The sequence below is a fragment of the Typopeltis vanoorti genome, chromosome 3, assembly GCF_054136105.1.
Source record: "Typopeltis vanoorti isolate ZY-2024b chromosome 3, IOZ_Tvanoo_1.0, whole genome shotgun sequence".
NCBI classification, from domain to species: Eukaryota; Metazoa; Arthropoda; class Arachnida; order Uropygi; family Thelyphonidae; genus Typopeltis; species Typopeltis vanoorti.
In genome coordinates, this window is record NC_143551.1 from 50,925,722 (window position 1) to 50,937,811 (window position 12,090).

Genomic DNA, 12,090 nt, shown 5'->3' on the forward strand with positions numbered 1-12,090 from the left:
TTTATTAAAATGTTCATTATTTAAAATTTCAAAAAGTGCATCGTAAATTTCTCGTAACTGATATCGTAGAGGGCGGATTGAATAATTTTACTTTCTCATCGCGTTTCTGATGACTGTTTCAATGTTAAATTTTTTTACGAACTTTAAAAGGATTGCCCAACGTTTGTAAAAGAACGAAAAGAAATTATATATTTCTTGAATAATTGCAAAGAAACTAATTGTATCTGCATTCACTTTGGCTGCATTGATAATGATTAAATTTAGAGTATGAGCAGCACATGGCACGTAAAAAGCTCGAGGATTGTTGTTCAAAAGCAAAATTTGGAGCCCATATTTTTCCCTTTCATATTTGCCCCATTGTCATATCCTTGACCTCGCATGTCTTCAATGGGAATATCCCATTTTTCCAGTTGTTCCACTATTGTTGCACATAAACCACGTCCTGTGGAATCTGATATATCTGCAAAACCTAAAAAGTTTTCCCTGATCTTGACAATTCCATTGTCACAGGAAACAAAGCGAATAATAATGGTCATTTGTTCTGTTTTTCTTGCATCGGGCGTGCAGTCTAAAATTATGGAATAATATTTAGATTTTCGAATTGATAATAAAATGTATCCCTGATTGCATTACTTAAAGTTTCCAATATTTCATTTTGACTGTCTTTACTCAAATAGTGTGCTTGTACTTTACTTTATTTTACTTTACTTTACTTCACTGTGCTTTACTCAAATTGTTTCCTTGTAGGGCCCTTTCAACATGATTTTCCATAACGAGATCAAACTTTGCAAACAGGTCGACTAATTTTAAAAAATTGCCGTTATTCCTTTCATATAATTTATCAGATGATCCGCGAAAAGCTAAATTTTGGCTACAAAAGAATTTTATCATTTCAATCAAGCGTTCTAAAACACTCGTCCAATGTTTCTTTTCTATTTCATACATGCTTTGAGTCTGGCAATCAATAGTAGTTTTGTTTTTTAAATTTTTATCAAGTTCCTTCCATTTTAAGAAATTTTTCATGTGAGCTAAACTAGTCTCATATCTATGCAAAGTTGTACTTACATTTCTCCAATCGTTATAACCTTCTACAAGACTACTGGATTCAGTAGGTGCAAAAAGTTTGCAACAAAAGCAAAAAACAGAATTTAAAGTTCTGGAATAAATGAGCCATGTTCTTGGCACGAGCTCCCCGTTTAACATTTTTCTATTATAATACGTGTCGCCAAATTTACGACCATATGTATCTCTGAGATATATTATTTTTCTTTTGAACAGGCCCCATTTCAATTAAAACAAATCGAAATTTTTCATCAATATTTCCCCATTCACCTGGATCTTCTAAATTTACAGAGACTAACAATGTGTTAGTTTCGTGGTCAACTACAACTAAATCTTCTCCTAACTGTTTTTCACTTAAATCCTGCATCTTGTTATCTTGTTCAACAGCTGTAATAGTACTTTCATTCAAACTGGATGATGAACATGGTTCGTCAACTCTGATTTCTGATGTATCGAGTTGGTTACAATATGCATCAGAATATTTTAACAAATTTATTAAGAGCCTCAGTTTGTTTCTGAATATCTGCTTCTTTCGCAGCATGACGCTTACGATTTTGTGCACCAGATAACTTTTTTAAATTTTTGATTCCATTTCTATTTTATACCTACAAGAAATTATTACACAACACGACACAGAGACAAAACAATAGTCTGCACTGTGCTACTCTCAGTAGCCTATTGAAATGCGTACTGTTATAAATCTACTGTTGCATTCCTGTCATTACTGTGACATTGAAATTTTATTATTATTTTAACTTGTAATTTCTAATAATTATTTGTGATGTCTTTTTTCTTTATTTTATACTTTATTATCCGTTATTCTAATGTAACTGTGCGCGCTTTCTCTCTCTCAGAATCTCTTGTTTATATTATTACGTGCACTGTTTACAAGAAAGTCAAGTAATATTTATTTAGATTACTATGAAATGTACACAAATTTAAACAGTTAGGGAGTTTGCTTTCTTTATCCTTCTATAAAAACTCTAGCAAAATTTAGAACCTTTTTTTCTTCAACTTTAAAATACTTTAACACAAAACGTTATCTACTTTCAGTTTACAAATTTTACTTATTAAACTCCAAGCTTACTCTCAAAGAGGTTACCTAAATCTCTCTGTTAAGTTATCTTTACAAATTTGATATCAACTTCTAACATGCCAATTGATTCTCTTAAGAACACTTCTTAACCTTATTAAACATATATCTTAAGTCTTTCTAATACAACTATAAGAGGAATTATATAAACGTTTTGAACTTACAAAGGCTCTGTATCTCACAATTAGTCAAAAGTCTTTCACTAAAAGTTCTATGGCAATTCTTTCATCTTAGATCTTCATCTGGAATTTTGGCTTCGGCTATATCAATTGGGAATGTAGCGGAACTCGTACAGTTCCGGGAAAATGTTATTCTCACGGCGAAAAGAAAAACTTACGAGCGAAGGTACTTCAAGAAATTTGCCTCGCCTTTTCTCCTCTACTTGGGCTCGCCGAAAATGCCTGGATGACTGCCGTCTCAAATAGCTTGAATTCTGTCAATCAGGATCCCTCTGGACTGGAAACGTTTCTCTTCTACGGCGTTTGGGACTTCTCCTTTCGGCAATTTGAAAGCCCTGTCTGTGGCCTAGAAGTCGTTTCTCTCTAGCGACGTCTCGAACCGAGAAGCTCCTTTCTGGATGCGGAAAACTCCTCTCTCTCAACCAACGTCTGGATCTGGGATGCTCTCTGACGATGTCTGGAACCGAGTAGCTCTGTCTCTCTTCGGCAGCGTCTGGGACCGGGCAGCTTTAGCAATGTCTGGAACCGAGCTGCCTCCTCTTTGACAGCGTCTGGAACCGGGTAGCCTCTCCTGTCTCTCTGTAGACGTCTCTGGAACCGGGTCCCCTCTACTTCTGCAGCAATCTCTGGATCCGTGCAGCCCCTTCTGTTTGCTTCAGTCCCTTTTTATTATACCTCTGAGACCTTGCATGAAGTTGGGCAACCCCAAAGAATCAGTATGATTCTTTCATCTTAAGTTTGAAGTTCGGCACGCATTTTGTTCTCCTCCGCTTTCTTTTAATTGTAAGTTGCCGGCCATCGGAAAGTTGTTTTAACCTTTCTGACTGACTTAGCAGATGTTTACACTTAGAGCCTGCAAGCTGTTCTCATACAAACAAATTTTAATAACAATCTTTCTAATGCCGCCATGTAGATCTATTACATGCAGCTTCGGCGATAAAAACATGGCCTTTGTTTTTAACACTCTAATATATTCTTATTAAAGCAGTATATACAGTTAACTTCCAGAGTGTTATTTACAATAACAACTAAAACAAACTATACAGAGACAAATTTTACAATATTCACATGGGACTTAACCTAAGTAAACAATCGAATGTAATGTGCTTTGGAATATTTAAGCTACGATCGAGTTTTTACAGTACCATATGACTGGTTGCATAGCAGCAAATGTTTTGTACGAAAATTCGTTTCTGCGCATAAAAACCGTTCACCGTTTCACTTTAGGTTCTGGAGGTAAGCATTCAGCCTGCTCTCGCTGCAAAATTGTAAACAGCCAGCAATATACAATTTTAAAAAAAAATTTATTCGGTGTATCCGGCCTTATTTATTTTAATATTGATCATTCTAAGAATTTTTTGTTTTTATGATAAAAATTTCATTTCTTAAAAATAAACTTATGACCTGCGCCCCCTTCGTAGCGGCGCCCGCATGCTCTGCATGCCCGCTTCCGCCGGACCTGACTATAGAACCCTCACTATTTCACACGTATATGATTGTTAAGGTTTATGGGAAAGAAGTGGGTGGCACGAGTTTATCGTAATCTTTCCCCGGAAACCCTGCTCATTCATAGTTCCAAGCTATGAATGAGCAGTGTTATCAGTGTTAGCTGAAGGGGAAGACCATCCATATTCAAAAAGTTTAAGAATAAAAGCGTTCTCCCCGTTCACTTTTAGGAAAATCAAAGGCTGTTAGAATTTAAAAAAAAAAAAATGGATTCTGAAAAATCCGAACTTGGATACACTAACTTTTTAACTTACAAGTAATTTATTGAAAAGAGCAGTCAATTTCAAAACGAAATTGAAATATTGCTGTGAGATACGAATATGCATTGATAAAATTAATAGAAATTTAGATTATTAGTTTAGAATATTTGCTGAATGCAAGACTATTTTTATGATATAATCTCCCCAGGGAATATATTCTAACCTTTTGCTCTCCCTAAATTCAAGAAAATATATATTATTAATAATTAAAAAAAAAAACTGTTTTTATGGTTCATGCCACCCTCAAGCTTGTATTTACTTAGTACGACAGCCCTGGTTAAAGGCCAAACAGAAATTTAGCTTAAAATATTAGTTTAGGATCGAACTTATGGTAGGAATACACTCTTACTTACACACACAGGATGATACTCTGTAGCTAATTCATTAACCACAATATTCAAACCGAAGGCTTTCCATTAATGGGAATGTCTTGGGTTCGAATCCCTTATAGGAAGCGAAGAATCTTTTTATTAAAAAGGTGCATTTTAATTAAAGGCAACTGGTCTTGTATACGAAATGGCAGGGTGTTTTTTTTTTCCATCCGCAAAACAAACTATCCGGAACCGTAATCAACAATTAACACACATGCAGACAGGATTGACCGCTCTATCGTAGTATTTATTAGGAATTGTCTATGAAGCCTTATGCATAAAAGAAGATAAGATATAAATAATAATTTGGAAACAGCACATTATTGACCAAATTGTATTATCTTCATCGGAAGATGTTTAGAAAGATCAGTAAATTTATTAAATGAAATCACAGAACAGTATAATGAAAAAAAAAAATAAAAATTCCAAAAAAAATTTCGGATATGTGCTAAACAAACACACATATAAATGTGTGTTTTGTTTAATAAATGATATAATATTAAGCTAATTTTAGTAATACACACACACACGAAACGGCTTGCATTGCAGTTCATTTGACTGATAACGTCGTTCTGCTTTTCAACCAACATGCTGTGGGTCTAAATCCCACCGTCGACATGTTTGTGTCTTATGAATTTAATTACCGGTGTGAATGTCCCACATTGTTTACTGAAGTTCTGGAGCGATTTGCAAAATTAACGTTTTTATCTTCAGAACAGATTATGTTGTTATTTAGAATTACGGTGCAGCAACTAAATGCTATCAGTGTATGTCACGTCCGTTAATGGGACGTGTTTTTTCTGTCCTTGTTTGTTTCGATTGAAAAATCAGGTGTCATCTTGTTTTGACAATGAGCCAATAAGGTCACAGTAGGATTCAGCTATTGATGTCATGTATTGGAGCTGAGAGGACATTTGTCAGTGTGTTATGTGATTGCTATCAAGGTGGTTGGTTTTTTTTGTGTGTGTTCTTTCATTTAGTGAGCTTGTAAAACGTAATAAAATTAAAGAAATGGCTCAAAGAGTTGACTGGTCACCCAGAAAGCGATGTAAAATAGTACTATTAAGTGAACAAGGCTACAGTTGTGAAGAAATTAGAAGAAAAATTGGTGGAAACCTGACCAAATGTGGCATTTCTAAATTTTTGAAGAGGTATAAGGAGACTGAGTCACTACAAAATCAGACTGGTAAAGGCAGGAAAAGATGCACAACAGCAAGTGATGATAGAAGAATTGAGAGACTGAATATCTGACAGAAGAAAATTATCTGGGTGTATACAAGATGAAATGGCACAATACAATGTGAAGTTGAGTGCAAGGACTGTTCGGCGCAGACTACAGGAATTTGGTCTAAATGCTAGAATTCCACGAAAAAAGCAATTTTTTATCTCTCAAACAAAGGTTGAAAAGATTAAACTGGAATAAAACCCATGTTAAGTGGACAGTGCTATTTGGAGTGATGAAACCAAAATCTCTCTGTTTGGTGGTGATAGCACAAAATACGTAAGTATTTTGTGCTATCATTTTGTGAAACACTCACTTAGTGTTATGATTTGGGGTTGTATGACATCAAAAGGTGCAGGCAGAATTTGCGTGATTAACGGGAATATAAATGCCCCAAAATACATAAATGAAATGCTTGAGCCCAAACTGAAGCCTTCCGCACGTGATCTTTTACAAGATAATGAAGTATTTATATTTCAACAGGATTCAGCTCCATGTCATGTTGCTGCTGTGTGCAAAAAGTGGTTTCAAGATAATCATAATCTACTGCAGCACTGCTGGAACAGCCCAGCCCTTAACCCAATCGAAAATCTATGGAGCGGACTAAAGAAACTTGTTGGTCAGAAGCAACCCACCAATAAAACCCAATTAAGAGAAGCAATAATTCAATCTTGGTTTCACATTATAAAAGCTGCAGAACTAACAAACTTGGTTCACTCCATGGGAAGGTGTTGTAAGGCCGTAATTAACGCTAAAGGTTACCCAACTAAGTATTAACTCACATTGTGAGAATTTTTGTATATCTCATTTTTTCTGTGTTTCACTTTTCTTCTTTATAACTGCTGTTCTATTAAAAAATCCTTCATAAAAGTTATTGCATTACATTCTCGATTAAAATATCTTTCCATTGATATATAATTTTATGGTATTACTAAAAAAAAAGTGGTGTTATGAGCCATCAAACCTCATAAATACACTTTTTCCAAAAGGTTTTCACAATTTTGGCCACTAGTATATAAGATCAGCGTACTCGCATTCACTTGGAATCCCATATAAATGTTCATCGCGTCCTAGAAAGGATTCGAATCCCCCTTCTTTCTGACAGCAGGGAAACTGGATCATCTAACCTGATCCCAGCTGTAGTGTGAAATGTAGAATAAGTTTATAAATTAGTAACTTCCGTGGGGAAAAAAGGGGCGAGTAACTGCTATTACAGATGGCAGCATATTAGTCAGACATCTGCAGCCATCTCGTATTTCTAAAACTAATTTACTCTAATCCCAAAATATCGAAGTCTGGATGTGAATTATCGTTGATGAATAATGATGGAGACTTTTCTATCGATTTACAAAACGTGTGTTAGGATTAGAGTTCTGGCTACTCCCTTTCTTGGATAAAAAGCTTTACAGGATTTATTTTATTTTATTTTTTTAATTTAATTTTTTATTTTTTGTGAATAAATTGAAAAAGAAAAGAGCCCAGAACAGGCTACTTCATCTAAATCCATGATAGGAAGAACCAAAATTGAAGTGTCGTTAGGGTTAAGTATGGCCAACTAAAATTGGGAGTTATGGATACCTATATCATTATAATGTAAAGTGATATTTGAAAACAGTAAGCTGTACCTTCAATTTGGTGACTATCGTAAGACTAAAAATATATTGACCTTCTCTGTTCGTATTATGAATTGTGGAAAATTGAGAAAATTTCCTAGGAAAAAATGTATAGCGCAATGCACAGGCGGAAGATGCAAGATTAACTTTCCTACATTTTAGATTACTGCATCGTAGAGTATGCTTAAGTGACTCAAAGATATTATTCATAATTTGGCTATCTTTATATAGTATATTAAAGCTCGTTCTACTCATTTACCTACTGGTAAACGTCTGAAAGACACTCAAATGCACTTAATGTGTGGAATGTATAATGTGGAGTAGCCTCCTGTATAAATTCTCAGGTTCCATGGAGGTACTGTACAGTGAAATTACAATATACAGTTCTTAAAATGCATTATTATCTACTCAATATTTTTGACACAAGGTGGCGATAATCGTAAGGATGGCGAATGCTTTTTGCTTTGATCCTCCTAGTTCAGCTAGCTCAGAGAGGTAAGTCTGAACTACCGGAAGGTTTTGATGATGGCAGGCTAGCAGCTGTAGTTTTGCCATTAACGAAAAAAATCTAGGGATGATGACATCACTTAAATTATATTTCAAATCTTATTAATTTTAGTACTTGGAGGACTGCACTCAGAATATGCAAGCTGGACCAAATACTTTTGATCAAACTGATAGGTATTTATGATATTAAAACAATTGTTACCAGAATTTACGGAGACGTTGATTGTAAAATGAGCATGTATAATTACTCTTGCGTGATGAGTTACAAGGGACAGAAAAAACTTGTAGAAATAGTTTAGAATGAACATTATTTTTAAATTTATTTTTAACTGCCATTGGTACAAAGGAAACCTAACTATTAGTACAGGTAGTGATGAAACAGCTTGCATGTCAATTTCACTTGACGCTTACCTTTATAGTAAACAAAAATTGTTCAACATGACATTTTCCTAAATATTATTTTTTAGTTCATATACAGAAGCGTTAGGTGTTCAGAGTAAGAGCAGCAACACCTATTTATATTTGGAAGTTAATTTTTCATTAGAGTAAACATCATTTGTAATTTACTTTACTTTTCTTGAATAAGAGGGGGGAGGGGGATTCTAAGTTAAAAAAAAATTTTGTCACTTTCCGGAACGCGCTTTATCCGAAAGATCAAATTCTGTTGAATTAGTTCAGTAATGAATTACAATAAGTATAGAAGAAAAGAACCAAAAATGATCAAAGTTTGGATGGCAGCATTGGCTACAAAACAATCCTGGATATTTATTATCCTTTCTTTTAATAATACAGTACAAGTTTTAGATTTATAGATTTTTTTTTTATCAACAAAAAGACCACAAGGTTTCTGATATTTCATGGTAAGCCTAATCATTTTTCATTTTCATGCTGAATATCTGCCAGTGTTTTGCACAGAAATGTGGATTATTAAGCTCCAAAGAGGAGGGTACTGTGCAGCTTAAGATATGACAAGAAAGAGCAGCTAAACCCCTTGATATAACTGATTTCATCTGTAACGATCATCCTAAGAAAACAGTTTATAAGTCGTTATATACATAGGTGCTAGAATATCTCCCTGCTACGCCTCCAGTAGAATTTCTACCTGCATTGGTTTTTACTTAAATATTTGAATGATTATTGTTCACAAGCTAGTTCAAACACTATATATCCTTCCAAGGTCTTTTCAAGTTAAGTCACAAAAATATTGGTATCTAGAAAATCTTTCTACAGAAACCTTCTATATATATAGATAGAATGTATACTTTCTTTTTTTTTCTTCAAGAAATTATATTATTGCTTAATCCTTTATCCAAGTTTAAGCAAACAAAGTTTGCATGTGAAATGTTGAATGTTGCAGTAATGTAGCTTATTAATGAATCCTATCATGGATGGGAACACAGCTAATATGCAGTATTTGGAAGATTTCTTAGTATCTTGTTTTAAGGAATTTGGTGTGGATATTCTCTTGAAATACTAAAGGCTTGATTTTGTATGATGTATTGAAGTTGTTTATTAGATCTGGTAATAACTCAGTTATTCTGCCACTTCCCAACATGCAGTGATAAATATGTTGCCACATTGAACCAGAACTTTTTATAGCTTTTATTATTAATGGTTTGTGTATTTTTTCTCCATACCTGGCTTTTCAGTGAAAGTCTGGCCATGGGAAAGGTACCCAGGGAGTGGAAGGAGGGTAAGATAGTGATTTGCTTAAGGGTGGTATTAGAATGGAAGTATCAAATTATACACCAGTTTGTATTTTATCAGTAATTAAGATTTTTGAGAAATTAGTGAGAAATCATTCACAGCATTGAGCAGATGAGGTAATGTTATCTGTGAGAGTCTGCATGGATTTGTTAAAGGGGGGGGGGTACTGTTGTTTCAGTAATTTGATTCCCTTTTATAATAAAGTAACAAGAGTGGTTGATGAGGAAAAGGCATATTCTGTCATTATTTTAGATTTTATAGTTATAAAGACTTGATTTTGTTATGATGTATAGAAGTTGTGGATGTGGTAATACCTTGGTTATTCTGCCACTTCCCAACATGCAGTGTGAGATAGGTGTTGGTAAAGATCTTGCCACTCTGTTAATCTGATTAGTGTCATAGTTGTATATGATGAGTGGTATCCAAGTAGCAGAAGATTAAAAGCATAGTCCCACAAAGCTCAGTACTGGGACCTGTATTGTTTAATTATATCAATGATATTGTCAATGGATTGCAGAGAGATGGATAATCGTTGTTTGCAAATTATGTGAAGCTGGGAAGGGTTGTTAGTAATAGTGCCAGGTTATTAGTAAAAGTCTTGAAGTTTAGGAATATTACATTGTTGGGATGCTGCATATTATGTTGAAGAAACTGTACTGGAGGAAATGGGGGGAGGCAAGGGATCTTGAGGTGATGATTGATATAAACCTGAACTTCAGGAAACATATTGTAAAGGTGGTGAAGGTAACTCAGAGGATTTACTGCAGTACTGAGGACACTGACCAGCAGAGATTCTTCTCTCTGCTGGTCAGTGTCCTCAGGATTTGAAGGGGATAAATTAACCTTGAAAAGAGTGCAGAGGCAGATAGCAAAGATATCAGGATAGATTGAGGGAATGTGAATTGCAGAGTCAAATTGAATACGCCTGCAGAATCAAATTGAATACACTGAATAGTGCAAAACAGTCAGAAAATCTATTGCAATAGAAATAAGAAAATTCAGTTGTAAATTCGTACCAGTCTCAAAAAAGCCAAACAATAAACAGATAGTTGCAGTCGAACTACAAGATGGAACTATAACCAGAGTTAAATATGCTGTAGCAAAAAGAATTGAAGAATTTTACTCAGTTTATATCAGGATGATGAGTTAAATGAAGAAGTCAACTACAAAATAACTGAAGTGCCACAGATTCTGCCAGAAGATGTTATGTGGAGCATCCAAGGTTTGCAAAATGGAAAAGCTGTAGGTAAGAATGGAATTATAGCTGAACTTCTAAAAGCAGGTGGGGAAATTATGTACAAAATCTTGGCAAAACTATTTGCCCTATGTCTGAAGAAAAATGATGTACCAAGAACGTGGAAGAAGACCACCCTAATTCTGATGCATAAAAGGTGAAGTAGAAGACTTGAACTGCTGACCTATCAGTCTACTTTCAGTGGTTTAGAAAGTGTTTACAAATTGGCTTATAGGCTTTGTGCAACTCTGGACCTATCACAACCAAAAGAACAGTCAGGCTTCGAAGTGGCTTTAGTACAGTGTACCATTTTCAAGCTATACAATAGATTATTGAATGGTGTAATGAATATCAGTTACTATTCTGTCTTGGTTTTAGTGATTATGAGAAAGCCTTTTGATTCAGTAAAAACTTGTGTAATACTTAATGCATTATGAAACCAGCAATTTGAGGAGCCATATGTCAGGACTATTGAATCAGCATACTGCAATTCTTTTCAGTGGAAATACAGAGGTATAAGACAAGGTGACACATCTCCAAAATTATTCACAGCATGCCTAGAAGAAATATTCAAACTTCTTGATTGGGAAGGGAAAGGTCTTAAATAAATTATTTAAGACCTTTATAATGATGAAATTAAACAAGTAGATCGTTACATATACTTAGGAGAACAGATATCAATGGAACAAAATATCATGGATGAAATTAAAAGATGCACGATGCTTGCATGGAAAGCATTTGGAAAATTGCAGTCAATATTTAAAAGCCAACTACCATTATGTCTAAAGAGAGAAGTTTTTAGCCAATGTATTCTTCCTATATTGACATGGATGTGAAACATAGACATTAAATGCAAAGGAAATTCAAAAATTAAGAACAACACTTTTAATATGGAAAGAAGTATGCTTGGTACCACAAAACTGGATCACAAAATCAAACCAGTCTCTGACATAGGAAGAGTGAAACACCTGGAGTGGCAGTGGGCTGGGCTATTGCTTGAATACAAGATCAGTGATGGACAAAAGAAGTGCTGAATTGGATTCCATGAGAGGAAAAATGCCCATCAAAATCTTGGAAAGGCCTTCATCCAGCAATGGATTGACAATGGCTGATGTCAATGATATATATGAAACAAATATTTAGTGAAGATGACAGTTCATTATAGAAAGAAATAAAATATAATTCAGAGCTGAGATAATGGAATACAGCTTAAAGACATTCATATAACATGAGTGATTGATTGATATATATTTTATTTATTTTTAACATGATTCTCACCTCCCACTTAGATCTTTAATTTTGTATTTTTTCATTTATTTTTACATATCTTGTAATC

At 34.4% G+C, this 12,090-nt stretch overlaps 1 protein-coding gene across 4 annotated transcripts in view; it reads left to right on the forward strand.

Annotated features, from left to right (window-relative positions):
• The window catches only part of l(2)k01209 (uridine-cytidine kinase-like lethal (2) k01209), a 269,918-nt gene that overhangs the window by 22,579 nt on the left and 235,249 nt on the right, over positions 1 to 12,090 (forward strand). Inside the window, exon 1 of one of the 4 annotated variants that reach the window (XM_090390606.1) lies at positions 7,851 to 7,987. The exons of the other annotated variants lie outside the window; for them this stretch is intronic. Coding sequence (XP_090246732.1) covers positions 7,950 to 7,987 — 38 coding nt within the window. The 5' untranslated portion in view covers positions 7,851 to 7,949. Of the gene's footprint in view, positions 1 to 7,850; positions 7,988 to 12,090 lie in introns of those variants that run through there. 4 annotated transcript variants of the gene reach the window in all.